The following is a 16,736-nucleotide window of genomic DNA, read 5'->3' as shown; positions in this document are numbered from 1 at the left end:
GCCCAGGGAGCCACCGGAGGAGCCGGGAGTGCTACAGACAGCCCGGGCTGCGATTCCAGCTTCTTCCAGAACAGACTGGCAGCGTTTCTGCTGCAGGTCGGGGTAAATTCTTATCAAGACCTCGTCGTTTCCCACCGCTCCCGTGACTCGGCTCCGACAAGGAGCGGCTGAAGTGAGCCCGGGTGGCCGCAGCCCCGGGGCAGGGCGGTCCCTGGGGCCCGGAGCCCAGCTCGGGGACGGCCGGAGCCCTCACCTTGGTGAGGTGCAGCTTCCCCCCGGAGCCGCGGGTGCAGATGATGAGGTGCTTGGAGAAGAGGAAGCACTGCCGCTCGCCCTCCTTGCGGAGCGACAGCGAGCCCAGGCGGCCGCGGGTGATCTTGCCCTTCTCGGACATCGGCACCTGGATCAGGGAGCCTGCGGGGGAGCCGCGCTCAGCGCCGGGCCGGGGCACGGCCCCGCCTGTCCCCAGCCCACCCTGTCCCCCACCCCGGGGCGCTCCACCGGCACCGGGAGCTGGCTGAGCTCCTCCTGGGTGGGGCACCGGGAACGGCCCGAACGCCTCCCGCCGTGACGGGGACAAGCGCAGTGACAAAACTGCCCTAAAGGGCCACAACTGCCCGAGCGTGGTGTGCTCCTGATCAGCAGAAACTCAGAACTGAGGTGTGCTTTTCAATGTCCCCAGAGCACAGAGGACAGGGCCGTGGGGCTCGCGTTCACCGCAGAGGGGACAGGCGCTGACACACCTTGTCTGACAAAGGTCTGGCTGGTGTCCAGCAGGATCTCACAGCCCTCGATGATCATCCTCTCTATTGCCAGGTTTTTCCGGATATTTTCAGTCTCGCTCACTTCATCGTGCATTATCCTGAGGGATGGAGGGGAGAAAACCAGAGCTGGGGTGGGATCTGCACGAGTTTTCCCAACCCCTCTGGACACACGGTGGGGCTGCACCAGGTAAAACCAAAACTGCAGGAGTTCGAGGGAATTGCAGCAGTATCCACCCAGACAGAGCCAGCAGCCAGAGGTGACCTGTGCATCTGCCCAGACTGTGCCTCCTGGTGATAAATACTGAAATGTGAGCGCTTGGGAATCACAGGGCTCGGATTTAGGGCAGACACATCCCCGCATCAGCAGCTCTCTCTGATACCCCTGCTCCTTGAGGAGTGGGAAAAGGGATGGAAACCCTCCGCAGAACTTAAAGTGTGCGGGTGGGTTTGGCACTGACATCCAGAACATTCCAGTCCGTGGGCTGGGGAGGAAGAGGATAAAACCCAAGGAATTATGGCCAATTCCCAAGTGCTCCTGTGAAGTTCTCAGAGGTACTCTGTGCCTTCCATGGGACAGCCCCACCAGCCCCGAGCAGAGGACAGAACCAGACACTCCGAGCCATCCCAGTCCTCCAGAGCCCTCATTCCTTCATCCAGGAGCCCTGGGGAATGCTGCCCCTGGCCAGGAGCAGCCAGGACCCGTGCCACACCCCGGGGATGGATCAGCAGCTCTCACCTGGACAGCTCTTCCAGCTTGGACTTGGCATAATCCAGGCTGTTCCTCTCCACGTGCTCGTGGGGTGTGTGGGCCAGCAGCTCGTGCAGGGTCAGGATGTACCTGGGGATCTGAGGGGGACAGAGCAGGGCTCAGTGGGGCACAGGGGACAGCAGGGCCCCCCCCTGGGCCGCTCCTGCCAGGCCTGGGGACACCGTGGCTGGGGACACCCTGAGGCTGCAGAGCTCCTTGTGCCAAAGCTGAATGAAGGGGGGAACAAGGAGGGGCTGTGCCCAGGAGCCTGCTCTTCCCTGCCCCAGAGGTGTGGGGTAACTGGGAGCCAGCAGCACCCAGAGTTCCCCCGCAGGGATGGCCCAGGAGGGTCCCAGGAGCCGTGTGGGACCACCGGGCTCCAGCCCCAGGCCCCCTTCAGCCCTACAATGCCAACTGTGGGACGGGGTCTGCACTGCCCGACCCACCTCCCTCAGCACCCCTGGGGCAGCCCCGGCTGCAGGGTCACCTGGAACATGGGGTAGGTGAGGAAGGTCTCCAGGGTCCTCTCCTCGCAGTCGGGCTTGGCCTCGTAGTGCTTGAGCAGCTTGTCGAAGTCTCGGTTCTGCTTGCAGTGGGCCAGGATCTGCAGGCTGTACTGGTGGTTCCGCACAAACTCCTGGTAGATGTTCAGCATGGGCAGCAGGATGTCGAAGAGGTCGGCTGCAGGCAGAGCAGGCCCGTGGCTGGGGGGCTCCAGCCCCCTGAGGCACAGCCCCCTGAGCCCTCTCGCCCACCCAGAGCACTCTCCTGCTCCTTGTGCCCCCCAGCTCTGCCCAGCCTCAGTTTAGAGAGGGGCTGATGGGACACGGTGATGCTCCCCAGCATCGGCCTCCCTGTGCACGCTCCAGCCCCAGCTCCCAGCAGAACCAGGAAAAGCAGAATTTGGTCACTCTGAGGTTTCTACTCCGTGGCTGACGTGACCGAGCCAGGACACGGTGTGCAGTGTGTTTTGCTGCAAACGCCCGTGGAGCTGCAGAAGGAGAAGGAGCAGCAGCAGCAGGAGGAGGAGGAGGCACAGCACTCACCCAGCACCAGCGTGGGCCAGCTGGAGATCCGCGCCTTCAGGCCTTGGTAGAAAATTTGGTGCAGAAACATGATTGTTTCGCTGGAAGAGGAACCGAGAGAGGACTGAGCCAAACCAAGAACAGACAGACGACTGAGAGGTGAATAAGGAGGAATTAGACAAAATGCCCAGCCCAGGGGGAGCAGGGCAGCCCTTGGCTGGCTGAGGGGCAGCTGCTCGAGGCAGCACAGAGGGCTCCTGCAGGCACAGGAGCTGCAGACGCCCAGGGAGCCCTGGCACTGAGCACCCAGCACCAGGGAGGGCACAGAGCCGCTGGGGTGCCCAGGGTGGAGCTCACCTGTTGAGGAAGATGCTGCTGACATCGTCGTGTGTGATGGGAGGCTTCTTGGAGCTGGCGGCCATCCGCAGCGGCCGCAGGAAGTTGTTGACCAGGATGTGGAGCTGCTGGACGTACTCGGCCTCGGCCTCCAGCATGCTGAACACCACCTGGTTCCTCTTGCGCATGCTGTCGGCGTGGGGGGACCTGATGTAGTCCTGGATGATGGTCTTCCACTTCCTCCGGCACAGCCAGCCCCGCAGGAAGCTCTGCACCTGGGGGAGCAGTGGCTGGGGGTTAAGGACAGGACCGGGGCCAGGCGGGGGCCCTCCCCGGCTCCGCACCGAGCTGTGTGTGCTGCTGCCCCTTCCTGGTGCTGCTCTGAACGCTCCGGGCTGGGAATGCCACAGCTCGTGTGAATGCCTGGCCCAGGCTGCCCAGAGCACCCTGGCTGCCCCAGCCCTGGAGTGCTCAAGGGGAGGTTGGGTGGGGCTTGGAGCAAGCTGGGACAGTGGAAGGTCGCCAGCCCACGGCAGGGGCTGAAGGAGATGAGGTCTAAGATCCCTTCCTTGTGTAACTGGGCACCCACAGCACGTCCTGCTCTGTGCCCAGGGCTCCTGCCCCCCGGACACGGGCTCCCTGTGGGAATGCTGCCGGGGTGATGGCTTTTCCTTTGCCAAAACAAAAGCTGTGACAGCCATGGGAGCAGAAGTCAGAGGGGCTGGTGCTGCAGGAGCCAGCACTGGCTGGGACACTTCGTGCTCCCAGGAATGCTGGAATGCTAACAGACGAGCTCCCACTTGGGCACAACACATTTTCCTCCTAAAAAGCCCCGCTGACAGAAACACTTGCTCTGACACCTCCTTCAGCCCCCCACGGAGCACGTCTGCCGTGCCTGCTGGGCCCCCCGGTGCCAACCCTCGCCACCACCCACCTTCTTGATCTTCTTGATGTCACTGTCATCGTCGCTGGGCGCGCTGCTCTGGCTGGCCTGGATGCGCTCGTGGTCCTTGAGCAGGGACGCGATCTGTGGGCAAGGGGTGGGCAGCTGCCAGCACTGCCTGGGGATGAGGGGATCCTGGGGACGAGGGGATCCTGGGGCTGAGGGGATCCTGGGGGCCAAGGGCATCCCAGGGGCTGAGCACATCCCAGGGGCTGAGCACATCCCAGGGGCTGAGCACATCCCAAGCTGCTGCTGTCCCGGATACAGTGTGAGCCTCTGGCTCAGTGACACACACAGGGACACGCTGAGCTGGGTCTGTCCTAATGGGCATCACAGACCCACAGAGCACTTCAGGCTGGAAAAGCCTCTGAGATCAGCAGCTCCACCCCATCACAGCACTGCCAAGGCCACCACTAACCCACCACTGTCCCCAAGTGCCACATCCACATGGCTTTTAAATCCCTCCAGGGATGGGGACTCAATCAGTGGATGAAGCAGATGAAGAAAGGTGGCAGAGCTGTCAGGGCTCCTTGAGCTCTCACCAGCTCCTCAGCACCTCTGAACCCTGCCAGGACCGGGACCTGGAAATCCTGATGGGTGCCCAATCCAAACCCCATCCCTGTTTCCCCAAAAAACACCTTCACAGCAGCTCAATAAACACAACTTGGAGAGAAGATGGCAGAAAAATCTTGAGCACTTGGCCCCCGAGGCGTGCAGGCGGGGAGCAGCCCCCCGGCCCTTCTGCACTTGTGGGACCAGAGCCATCAGCTCCCGCCTTTGGCTCTCACTCTTTCTCCCTGTACTTTCTCTCCCTCCTCTGCTCGCCGCGTGTCCCGGCCCCCACGGCCAAACCCGCCCGGGAAGTGACAGGAGAAGGCAAGAAAGCAGCACATGTGCCACTCTGAACGTGGGAAATTGGGAAAACGTGATCTGGACTCTGATTTTGCAGGCGAGAACAGAAGGAAACAACTTGGAAAGAGGATTTTTCTGGGGAGGGGGAAGATGTCCCGTTTTGGACAGAGAGGAGGAAAAAAGGTGGAGTTTGGTGTCTGGGCTGTTTGGAAAAAGCAGGAACACACCAGAGCTGGTGGCCACAGGCTCGTGGTCACCCATCCAGCTTCTACACTTCTGTTTCACCCCATTTCATTGCATGGATCAGATGTGAGAGGACATTTTAGAGCTTTTTGTGCACCCTAACACTTGGCCGGGGACTGTTACTGACCTGCACAACTGAACCCAAAAATTCAAAATGTAAGGAAAAGCCCACCATTAGCAGAGGTGAAACCACCCTCCCTGCCTCTTCAGACGCCTCCTGTGGGGTCGTGTTGAGGTTCTCAGTGACCTGGTGGCAAGGTCTCAGCCCTGCCAACCCACCCCAACACCACTGCCCAAGGAGGGTCCCTGAGGAAGGGCTGAGCTCTGGGGTGCCCCCGGGTACCCCACTCCTCCCCACTGCCCAGCCCCCCTCCAGCAGCCCCAGCAGCCACCCGCAGCGCCCAGGCAGTGAGGGGCACCGGGCACGGTCCTGCAGGGCAGCCAGGCAGCACAGGGATGAAACGGGGGACACCACTGCCAGAGACACCCCACTGCCAGAGACACCCCACTGCCAGAGAGCACCCCACAGCACCAGGAGCACCTTTACGCCCAGTGTTCTCCCTCTGCCGAGCATCCCCAGTGCCACAGAGCGTCACCCCCACTGCCAGGCAGCTCCTGAGCCTCCTCCTCCTCCTCCCGGGTGGCCCAGGGACACGCGTGTCCCTCGGCACCGTCTGCTGAGTCATCCGTGCAGCTCGCTGCTGTCTGCCGTGCCCGGCCTCGGGTCACCCTTCCCACGGCCCGCACCGAGGGAATCGCCGCCGGGGAAGCTGCAGGCAGGGGCTGATCCCACAGGAGGGCAGAGAGCAGCATCTGTGCGGCCACAGCCGTGCCCCGGAGCCGGGGAGCAGGAGCCCTGTGCCCCGCTCAGTGTCCCCAGGGCAGAGCTGCCCCCGCTCTGGGCTCCGGCAGGACGTGGGCTGATTCCGGAGGAGAGGACGGGCTGGTCTGTGGGATCCCTGCCAACCCAAACCATCCGGGGATACAGCCGCTGTGTTCTCCTCTCACAAGAGGCGAGGAGCAGCTCCCCAGCCCGCTCCCCAGTGCTCCTTGCTGCCGTGAACCCTGCCGTTCTCCAGCAGCCTCCAGGGACCCTCCGCAGCCCCCAAATGCACGGTGCCGGGCCACCACAGCCGCTCCTGCACCACTCCCGCCAGGAAAACCCCCGAGGGAGGGATGCCCTGGCCCCTCCGGCGGGAGAAGGGGCAGCCCTGTGCCCCTGAAAGCAGCAGCAGGAGCCCAGCGGTGACAGCCCACGCGGGGACATCACCCGCGGTCACCCCACGAGCGTCAGCGCATCCACGGGGCAGCGCCCGCCGCTTCACCTCGGCCTTGAGGCGCTCGATCTCGATCTCGCCGTCCTCGATCTGCTGCCGGAGTTGCTTGGCAACAGTCTTCTCCGTCTCCACGATCTGCAGGAGATGGAGGTACTTCTGCATCAGCGCCTCGTGCTCTGTCGCCAGGTTCCTGTAGCTGCAGCAGACACGGCCGTGAGCGTCCCTCCCCCGCAGCCCTGCCCCCAGCATCGGGGGCTGCTGTCGGCTGCCCCAGCCCAGCCCAGCCCCCAGCATCGGGGGCTGCTTTCGGCTGCCCCAGCCCAGCCCAGCCCCCAGCATCGGGGGCTGCTGTCGGCTGCCCCAGCCCAGCCCAGCCCCCAGCATCGGGGGCTGCTGTCGGCTGCCCCAGCCCTGCCCAGCCCCGGCACGGGGAACAGCCCGGGGGCCGCTCCTGCGGCTGGGGATTCTCCAAAAGCGCCCATCCGGGCTCCCACCAGGGGCTAACGGCAAGGACAGAGCGAACTTTAATGAAATCGCAGGAGTCACAGAAGACTCCAATCCCCGTGGCCGAATCCCTGTGACCCGCCGCTTCCAAGGGTTCAGGAAGGACGTGTGTGGCACAGGCGCCTCCGAGGCTCCTGGCAGGGGCTGGGGGATGGCGTTTGTCCCCTTCCCTGCTCCCAGCTCCCACCCGAGCCCACCCCGCACTGCCAGCCCAGCACCCTCCTTCCCCACAGCCCCGTGCTGGCTCCTGACTGCTCTGCACGGCACCCACCCTCTGCCGGCCCTCGGGGCACCCACGGGAGCCTGGACAAACCCTCTCCTCAGCAGGCTTCGAATCCCAGGGGAATCCCAACTTCCCGACAGCCCGTCAGCCTCGGGGTGAACCGGGAACTCCCTGGGCCAGGCAGTGCCAGCCTGCCAGGATGGCTGGTGCCATGGGACGGGGACAGGGGAACACCTGAGCACTCAGAATGAGGGTCCCCAGCATGGGGCTGGGGACAGAAGCGTCCTGCTCCGCCTGCTGGCAGTGTCCAGCTCATCCTGCCCTCTCCCCCTGGAGCCCACCCGCGGGCACAGGGCACACCTGGCGTGGGCTATGGCTGCCACCCACTCGTCGCAGTCCTTGGCGTCCTCGGTCCTCAGCTCCAGCGTCTTCTGGTTCTCATGGTTGAAGTTAACAGTGAAGTAGTGCTGCGGGGGCGAGCACAGGGGCCGTGGTTACCGCACCCGGGGCTGGCAAAAGCCCTTCCTGCCCTGCCACAGGCCGGGCCATCGGATAAAAACACGTCTGGAAACACACCGGCCACGACGGGCCGCCCTCAGCACAGCCACGCCACTGGCGAGGAAAATCCGAGGGGAATCCTGCTGGGCAAAGCCCCAGCCTCAGGAAAACCTGAACCACCAGAGCCACCCAAGCGCAGGGCGCTGCAGCCCCGAACGCGGGACACCCTCACCTGGGGAAGGGGCGGAGGGCCCAGGATGCTGACCCGGACCCGCATCCGCTGGTTAATGGCTGGCCTGATGGCCTTAGGGGTCTTTTCCAGCCTCCTTGATTCCCGGATCCTCTGCTCCCTGCCTGGACAGGAGCCCGGGGCGCACGCGGGAGCCCCGGGAGGTGACACCGAGCCGAGCCCGGGTCCCCCGTGTCCCGCTCCCCGGGGCTCCGGGGGGTGGCAGCGCTGCCGGGCTATTTTTAGCCTCCCTTGACATTTCCAGTGTTTGTGCTAATTGTGTGCGGTGCCGCCGCCGCCGGGTTTGTGCCGCTCCTCTGCTTCCCTGCAGTCTCCAAGGAAACAGGTACCACGCTGCAGTGCCGGATACTGCCCGGAATAACTGGGCTAAACCAAACCCACTGGAACGAGCTCATCCTGACATCATCTGCTCCTCTGCTGCCTTTCATCAGGGACCTGAATTCTCAGGTAAAAAGCGCCTCAAAGGCGAGGAGCAGCAGCCTGGCAGGACCCTGCTGCGCCGTGAGAACGCTGATGGCAGCACAAGGACGCTCTTCCCTCCCTGCCCCCGACCGGCCCCGGGGGGCTGGGGGAAGGACCCCCAGACAGGCACAGGAGGCTCTGGGTGAGCCCGGGAGGACACTGCAGAGCACGGACAGAGCCAGCAGCCCCAGCCCGGGCCCAGCCGGGGCCCAGGTGACACCTTCGGAGCTCATCCAGCCCCTCCAGCTGAGGAGAGGGAGCTGGGAGCCCACAGTGCCCACGGCACAGCACAGCCTCCTTCACAGAGAGCTTTCACCTCTGGGGGCAACTGCAGGGCCCCGGGGAAGATGCAGCTCCTTCACTTCTGCCATGGATCCTTTAAGTGCAGGGTCTTTTCCTGCTGGTCCTGTGGACGAGCTTTCTCCTTATGGAGCCGTCCCCATGACAAAACATCACCATCCTTCCCACAGCCCAGTGTCAAACACCACCATCCATCGCCCACCCCTTCCCCTGCCGTGCTCAGGCTGCCCAGAGCTCCGTGTCTGCTGCACGACACCTCTGGAGCTGCAGCAGCTCCCCGGCCTTTGGCATCCCACCCCCTTTCCCTGCCTCCCACTCCCGAAGGCTTTTACTGGCAAGAGGCAGCTCCAGGGAGAAATTCACCGAACGTTTGTGGTCCCTATGGGTGTTGTTCTGTACCCCAGCTTTACACCCGCCTGACATCCCTTCCCTTGTCACTGCACCGAGAGGAGCCCAGCAGGTTGGCACGGCTGGAAATGCCCCCCCAAACACCTTTAGGGGTGTGGGGAGACCCTCGCAGGCCCTGGTGCCCCCGGCAGCTCCCGGTGCTGCAGGAACAACCCACCCCGAGAGCACGGTGTGCACATTCCGTGAGCCAGCACCAACAGCCCGGGCTCAGCTGAGCCCCCAGGGCACTGGAAACACGGGGAGACCCTCCCAGGAGCCCCCCAAACCTGTCCCTGCCCAGCAGGAGGGCAGGAGACAGCGAGCCCTGGAAGCCCCTTGTCCTTCCAGACCCCCGTGTGTGCCCCCAGGGCCCTGGGGATGGCACTTGGGGTGCCCTTTGTGCTGCTGTGGGTGACAGCACCTGCCCAGAGCCCCCCATCACAGCACAGCCTGGGTTAGAGCAGCCTGACCCTCCCCAGCACCTGGGACAGGAGCAGAGTGGGGCCCAGCCAAGGTTCAAACAAGGGGTGCAGAGCCCAGCACAGGAATTGGGGCAGGGCCTGGAGCAGGGAGCCCGGGCAGAGCCCCCTGCCCCACTGCCTCTGCCCCCCGTGGCACAGCAGCGCCGGACAGGTGAGGTCCAGGTCATACCCAGGAACTCCTGAAGGTTCTGCCAGAGGCAGTTCCCGGGCTGTTGGCAGCAGAGCCGATGGTGAGGGGTGTGAGCCCCCCGGGGCAGGGCTGCATCCAGGGCTCCTGGATTCCCATGGCTCCTGAATCCCCATGGCTCTTGGATCCCCATGGCTCCTGGATCCCCTGGATCCCCATGGCCCCTGGATCCCCTGGATCCCCATGGCCCCTGGATCCCCATGGCCCCGGGATCCCCAGGGCTCCTGGATCCCCACGGCCCCGGGATCCCCTGGATCCCCATGGCCCCTGGATCCCCATAGACCTGGATCCCCATGGCTCCTGGATCCCCATGGCCCCGGGATCCCCATGGCTCCTGCCAGCACACACCCCCCACTCCATGTGCCGCTCCGCTTCATCCCCACACAATTCCCAGGAAGTGCAGCGTGCTGGGAAGGAGGAAGTTATTTTATATTTGAATAATAAAACTCCCACCACCTTTTATCTCCGCCTACAAGATGATCCCTCTCTGCCATCACAGTGACACATCGCACCAACAGCCGGGAGAGCTTCCCGGCACTCGCTGGGTCAGGGGCTGAGCATCACATCACGGGCGGGGACAGAGTGACAGACGGAGCCCGCACGGCACCAGCTGCCCCTGGCACCCCCGAGGGGCTGGGAGCATCAGGATGAGCCCCAGCCCCATCACGGCCCCAGCTCAGCGTCCCTGGGGCAGTTTGGGTTACCCACAGCGTTACTTTGCTTCTCCTCACTCCTGGTTTCGTTCATTTATGACCTCAACAACTCCCAGGGCCGGAGCCCCCCTCACCCAGGCCCCTCTCGGTGCCCTCTCCAAAGGGAGCAGACGCGGTTCCCTGAGCAAACACGGGGCACGGCTCACGGTGGCGGGGTGGGTGTTCTCCGGGTGAGCCCCGGCGCCGGGCGCTGTGCCCGTCCGGCACCGCGGGGCACACAGCCCCCGGAGCGGCCCCGGGGGATGCCCCGGTACCCGGGGATCGCCCTCGGGGAGCCCCAAGGGACACGGCAATTCCGCCCGCAATAATGAGGCGGGAGCGTTCCAGGTCAGCCCGGGAACAGGGGAACACCTCCAGGGGCACCCAGAGCCCCGGAGCCCCGGGGCCGCAGTCACTCGGCTCCCCCCGGGCCACCCAGAGCCCCGGCACCGTCACCCGGCTCCTGCCGGCTGCGGGGGTGGCCTTAGCCGGGCCCCCGATGGGCAGGAAGGCTCCGAAATAAATTCCAATCGGCTTTAAAGCGATTCGTTATTTCCAAAGTGGAAAAGCAACCTCTCTCGGAATTTGTTAGAATTTACAGATTTTTTTTTCAGCCCGACCAACCCAGCAGACCCCTGGGGTTGTTGTGGTGGGGGTGGGTGCTCTCCCAGCGCCCCACGTGTGTGAGCGTGGGGGGACCACGAGAGAACCGCCCCAGCGACACCAAAGCTGCCGCCGCCACCCTTTCCTGGCTTGGCTGTGCCACCGCAGGGCTCTTTCCCCCTCCGTCCCCGGGAAGCGCCTGCCCTCCGCCCTCCCGGAGTGGGCACATCCACAGCCTGTTTGTGAAGCTGATGGTTATTCCAGCTGACACAAAGGGCAAGAGGAGGGGAATTTTCCTGCTCTGGATGGATGAGTCTAAAAATCCACAGCCAGCCATGGCAGCTTTTAACATCCCTGACCTACATACTATGTGCTCTGGGAAAACAGGACCTCGGAGTTGGATGCTCCAGCAGCTCATTTCCGTGCTGACAATAAGAAAAAATATCCCAGAGGCTGCAATTTCCCTTCTTTGTTTCAGTATGGGCTGTCAGGATATTTGGGAATGGATACTAGAGGTGAGCATTACCCTTGTGGAGCAGGCTCTGGAGTCATGCACAGAAATATTCACAAAATAATGAAAATAAATCAGTTTTCCCCTGATTTTATCCGGTGATGCTGGCAGGCAGGCATTGCTGGGACAAACACTGTGAGCATCCTCCTCACCCAGAAATCCCCACACGGCATCACTTAATACTCTAATTAATTAAAAACCCAGTGTCACCCCAACACTGATACCTGAATAGTTCAAATAGGAACTTGAACTTGAATAGTTCAGGTTTAAGTCCCCAAATTATGATTTATAGTCTCAAAAAAAATCAGATTGCCTGCAATGACATTCAGGTAGAAGAATTCTCACTGCCCCAGGTGAGTGATGCTCGTGGCAGCCAGAGCTGGGATCTGGGGGTCCAGTGCCTGGGACACCAATCCTGAAGCTGGGAATAGCCTGGAATAGTGACCTGCTCAGGGTGCCCGTGGGTGACTGCTCAGCCCTGCCCCACTGAGGGCATCTCTCCTCTCTGAGCACCCTCCACACTTTCGGGGGTGCCAAGGTGAGCCCCCCTGGCGGGATGGGCACGGGTCGGTCCCGTGGCCCCACTGCTGCACCCTCGGAGAGCTGCCCGAGCTCTGCCGCTGCCAGGAGCAGCTCCAGCAGCAGGGCTGGGCCTGGGCTCCGGGAGAGCTGGAGCTGCTGGCCTGGCAGGGCTGCTGCCAGCCCCCAAAGCATCCAAACCTTCCAGCAGCCCCCGTGTGTCAGGGATGGGGCCACAGGACAGGGTGAACTCGGCCCTCTGTGGCCCCATCCCTGGGGAACGCTCTGGAGGTGGGGAAGGGAATCCCCACCCATGGGCAGTGCGTGCTCAGGAGCAGCCCCAGCTGGGAGAACACAGCTCGGCTCCTGAGGCACGGAGCCGGGAGCCAAGGGCTCTGCACGGGGCCACTGCCTGACTCAGCACCACCCCGCCTCTGCCTCAGGGCTCCTGCCCGGGAACAGCCCGTGGCGCTGGGACATGGCTCTGGAAACTGGCCCAGGCTGCCCAGGGCAGTGGTGGGGTCCCCATCCCCAGAAATGTTCCAAATCTGGGTGGCTGCAGCCCTCGGGGACAAGGAGCAGGGCAGCCTTGGCGGTGCTGGGGGAATGGTTGGGCTGAACGGCCTCAGAGCCTTTTCCAGCCTCTGGGATGCTGTGATCCCCAATCCAGCTGCAGCCTGGACCCGTGGAGCAAACCCAGCTGTGATTCCTGTGACCTGCAAAGGGGATCCCTCACCCCACGCTGGGGCCTGCCCTGTCTTTGAGGCTGGGGTTGGATCAGCTCTGGACCTTGCACCTGCTCAGCTCCTCCTCCAGGGTCTCCCCTTGGCCGTGTCCCCCCTCCTGGGGCACCCCACGTCCTGCTCACCCCTCTGAGCACCCACGGATCGGGAGGGGAGAGGTGACCCTGGGAAGGGACATCCCAGCACCGTCCCCTCAGGGCCTGGGAGCAGCAGGGCCGGGATGCGGCACAGCCCAGACCCCACAGCAGGGAAAAGGGGGTTCCCTCCCAGCCTGGGGCCCCCCAGCACCGCTGGCACTGCTGCCCCCCGCAGCCAGGGCAGAGACCCCCCAGTCCGACCCCACAGACCCTTCCCCAGGCCACAGCCTGACCTCACCCAGCAGGAAATCATCTTCCCCGTCCAACTGGTTGGAAGGAAAATTCATTTCTGGAAAAACAAAACGAACTTTCCAGAGGCAGCAAATCCCTCTTTGGTGTTCTGTTTTCCACACGTCTTTGCTCCCTTATTCTCACACACACCAATGCTAAAACTCCCCGTGTTCCAGGGGAAAATCCCCCCAAAGCAAGATATGTGTACATTAAAAGAGGGGGGTTGGAAGCCCCGCCTCTTAAAATTTCTCCTTTGCAGAGAATTGGGAACCTTTCAGGCTCCACTCCAGCGAGGAAGGAATCCAAGCCTGGAGCTGCTCTGCTGCAAGGAGCACTGACTGTCCTCAGAGCTCCAGCTGGAGCAGCACGGGGAGACAAATACCCTCAGAGCACAACTCACTGGGACCAGGGGCAGTGCTAGAAATTTCCTCAGCACCTTCCCTTTGCGGGGAGGCTTCGGGTCTCAGGTGAGCCTGAAGCCGAGGCTTTCCCCCGTGGGGATCCCAGACCCCGTGTGCCACCTGCTCCTCCCTCCCGGCCGGGCTGCGGAGCTGCACCAGCAATATTCGCTGCTTATCTCATCCCTGGGCCATTAATTAGCTTGCAGAGCAGCGGGTCCCCAGCGCCCCGGCTCCCGTTTGGCCTAAGGAATTACAGGGAATTACAAGGCAGGCGGTGAGCCGCGGCAAATCCACACGGGGCAGCGGCAGGGGAGGTGATGGCCACGGCAGGAGCTCCGTGTGACTGCAGCCCCTCACTCACAGCGAGGATCCACACTCTGGGTGCAGTGGGGACTGGAAAGGGGATGTGACATCCTCCCCACAGTGTCTGCACGGAGAAAAACCCCTCCAGCACAAACCCGAGGACCCAGAGCCTCGATTCCAAGCCTCACTCCAGCCTGGCCAGGAAGGCTGATTGCAGCCTGGCTGATAAACTTCATGGAAGCTACTTCATGGAAGCCGAACTAGGAGCACACAGCTTCTGTTACTGAGGGGACAGCAGCGACCACCGCAGCAGAGAGACCCCTTGTAACTACAGACCCCCCTCGCCGCCACAGCCCCCGAGGTGCTGCACCCCACAGCTGGGCTGCAGTGAGCCCCAGCCGGCCAAAACCCACAGTATTTGCCTCTTCACACGGAAATATTCCCGTGCTCCAAGGCAGGAGGGAGGGGATGCGCCAGGGAGCGGTGGTGCCGCACGCCTGGTTCTCTCGGCAGGGTTTCCAAGCGGCAGGAGCAGCCAGAATCAGGGGGCTGTTTTCCTCCCGGGGTGCCGGGGGTGGCCCCGGGCCCCATCCTGCAGTGTGCCGGCAGCGCTGCCAGCGCCGCCCCGGAGCCTGCCAGGCAGGAATTATGCAAGCCCTGCAGAGCCGGACCCGAAAGGCGCCGTGCCTCCCGCCCGTGGCCGGCCGGGCCGGTGGGGCCGGGACCCGCCTTGTGCCGCCGAGGGCCCCGCTGTGCTCCCGCAGGGCGCGCGTCCTCCCCGCACACACCGCCAGAGGCTCGGGGCGTGAGTCCAGCCGGCTCCTGCCCGCGCGGAGGAGACCGGGGGTGGCTCTGGAAGCGACGGATGGGGATTTGCCCCCGCAGCTGGCCGCCAGCCCTTCTCCCCCCTGCCTGGTCCCATCCCGGCTGCCACGGCGCATCCCAGCTCCAGCAAAACACCCCAGAGCAACGCGCCACGTCCACGCCGCTCCAGGGATAAATCCCCTGCCCAGCCGGGAAAGGCACAGCCGGAGGGGAGAAACCGCGGGCCGGGGCTCGGAGGGGCTGTGCTGCTCACGGCTGGGACACCTGAGGGGACACCTGGATTGTGCCAGGTCTGGCAAAGGCTCTGGCGTTTCCGCGCTGATCACCCGCAGCCCTCAGCGCTGGCAGAGGACGCTGGAGCCCGGCGCCGGCTCGGGGGGCTCGGGGGACCCTCACTCTGCATCCCCCCGCCAGCCCTGGGGATGGAGGTGCAAACCGCACACGTGGCCAGCGGGAACGGGGCGAAATTTGCCTGAAAACAAGGCCCTGAGCTGCCCGCGCCCAGCCCCGCGCACCCACCGCGGGCTGCCCACGCCGCCGGCCAAGGCACGGGCCCACGGAAGGGGCAGAGGGGCTGCGGGGAGCAGCGGGGCCGGTTCGCGGGGGCCGGTCCAAAGGGCCCCGCCGTGTCCCCAGACCCCGCCGTGTCCCAAACCCCACCGTGTCCCCTGTCCCCGCCGTGTCCCCAAACCCCGCCGTGTCCCCAGACCCCGCCGTGTCCCCAGACCCCGCCGTGCCCCCAAACCCCGCCGTGTCCCCAAATCCCGCCGGGCCGGGCCGTGAGGGGACGCGGGGCTCCGCAGCTCCCACCGCGGCCGCTGGGAGGCGCCCCGCAGCCCCGCGCTAATTACCGGCGGTTAATTAGATGCGAGGGCGAGCGGGGGTGCCCCGGACAGAGCCCGACACCCCCGCGATGAACCCACCCGCTGCTCCGGCGCTGCAGCCCGGGAGTCATCCCCGTCCTCCCGCCCAGACCGGCCTCATCCTCACCTCCCCAGCCCGGTCACGCGTGGGGCAGGTCACGGGCGCCGGAAGCTCCGCGGGTGGGGGGCCTGGATCCCCGCGGGGCATCCCCCGTCCCCAGCGCGGGGCCCCCGTGTCACCCACCTGCTTCTCCAGCGAGTCCTTGGCCGAGAGCGGCGGCTTGGGGGAGGGCGCGCGGTCGCACACGCAGCCCTCGAGCAGGTAGAGCCCCGAGGGCCGGGAGCTGGAGTCGGTCTCGAAGTAGAAGAGCATGTTCTGGAGCAGCGCGAACCACTTGGTGTGCCATTTCGTGTTGTCGGCGCTCCGCTTGCTCAGGTATCCGCGCCGGGCCCCGTCCTTCTTCGCCAGCAGCCCCAGGTGGGCGACGTGCCCGTCATTGAGCCGCATCCCCTTCTGCATCCTGCCGGCACCGCGCTCACATGGCCCCCGCCGCGGGCGGGGCCGCGCCGAGCCACCCCCGCCCGCCCCCGCGGCCCCCGCGGTCCCCTCAGCATCCGCGGCCGCCGCTGCCCCCGGGGAGCCGCCGGCCGCTCATCCCGGGCCCGGCCCCGCGGAGCCGCCGCCTGTGCCCGCCGAGCGCCGCGTCCCGCAGCCGCCGCGCACAACCGCGCACGGGCGGGGCGAGTGACGGCGGCGACACCGGGGACCGTCAGCGCCCAGCCGAGCCCAGCGGAGCCGCGCCGAGCCCAGCGGAGCCCAGCGGAGCCGCGGCCCTCCTGCGCTGCCGCTCTCCGGTGCCTCGCTCCGTGCCTCCTTCCCTGCCTCCCTCCTGCCTCCTCCTGCCGCCGGCTGCGGGGGTGGTCGCGCCGCGCTGCGCTCGCCGGGGCCGCCCCCGGGCCGCGGGATGCCGGGGCCGCCGCCAGCACCGTCACCGTCCCCGGCAGCACCGCCGGGGAACCCGCACCCGGAGAGAGCCCGGAGCCAGAGGGAGCCCCGAGAAGTGGGACCCTCCGGCCGGCACGGAATCCTCCCCACGGGGGGACCCCCAGGCACAGCCAGAGCCGAGAGACCCCCGCAGGCACACGGAGCCCCCAGAGCAAGAGGGACCCCGGGCAGGTGGGACCCCAGGAACAGCCAGAGCCTCGGGCCGGGAGGGAGCCGAGACCAGATGGGAGCCCTGGGGAAGTGGGTCCCAGGCCAAAAGGGACCCCAGGCAGGGAAGGACCTTGAGGCAAGTGGCACCACCAGGCAGAGCAGAGGGACCAGTTTCTCCATTTAGTTCTGTTTTGTCTCACTCTTGATCCCTCTTCTCCATCCTGGCTTTGTGTTCTCTGCCGAGCAGGGCAAAATTGGGAAAACTGGGCAC

At 64.9% G+C, this 16,736-nt stretch overlaps 1 protein-coding gene across 3 annotated transcripts in view; it reads right to left on the bottom strand.

The window, feature by feature from the left end:
- RASGRF1 (Ras protein specific guanine nucleotide releasing factor 1) overlaps window positions 1–15,879 on the bottom strand; it is a 28,786-nt gene extending 12,907 nt beyond the window's left edge. For all 3 annotated transcript variants that reach the window (XM_066328137.1, XM_066328139.1, XM_066328140.1), the window contains exons 1-10: window positions 15,554–15,879; window positions 7,276–7,382; window positions 6,237–6,384; window positions 3,808–3,900; window positions 2,895–3,148; window positions 2,559–2,638; window positions 2,000–2,193; window positions 1,501–1,610; window positions 744–862; window positions 254–414 (exon numbers count right to left, since the gene is read on the bottom strand). In XM_066328137.1, coding sequence (XP_066184234.1) covers window positions 254–414; window positions 744–862; window positions 1,501–1,610; window positions 2,000–2,193; window positions 2,559–2,638; window positions 2,895–3,148; window positions 3,808–3,900; window positions 6,237–6,384; window positions 7,276–7,382; window positions 15,554–15,829 — 1,542 coding nt within the window. In that variant the 5' untranslated portion in view covers window positions 15,830–15,879. The remainder of the gene's footprint in view (window positions 1–253; window positions 415–743; window positions 863–1,500; window positions 1,611–1,999; window positions 2,194–2,558; window positions 2,639–2,894; window positions 3,149–3,807; window positions 3,901–6,236; window positions 6,385–7,275; window positions 7,383–15,553) is intronic.
- Between the last annotated feature and the right edge of the window lie 857 nt (window positions 15,880–16,736).

This window comes from Sylvia atricapilla, chromosome 13, assembly GCF_009819655.1.
Source record: "Sylvia atricapilla isolate bSylAtr1 chromosome 13, bSylAtr1.pri, whole genome shotgun sequence".
NCBI classification, from domain to species: domain Eukaryota; kingdom Metazoa; phylum Chordata; class Aves; order Passeriformes; family Sylviidae; genus Sylvia; species Sylvia atricapilla.
This window is presented reverse-complemented; position numbering and strand designations above follow the sequence as displayed.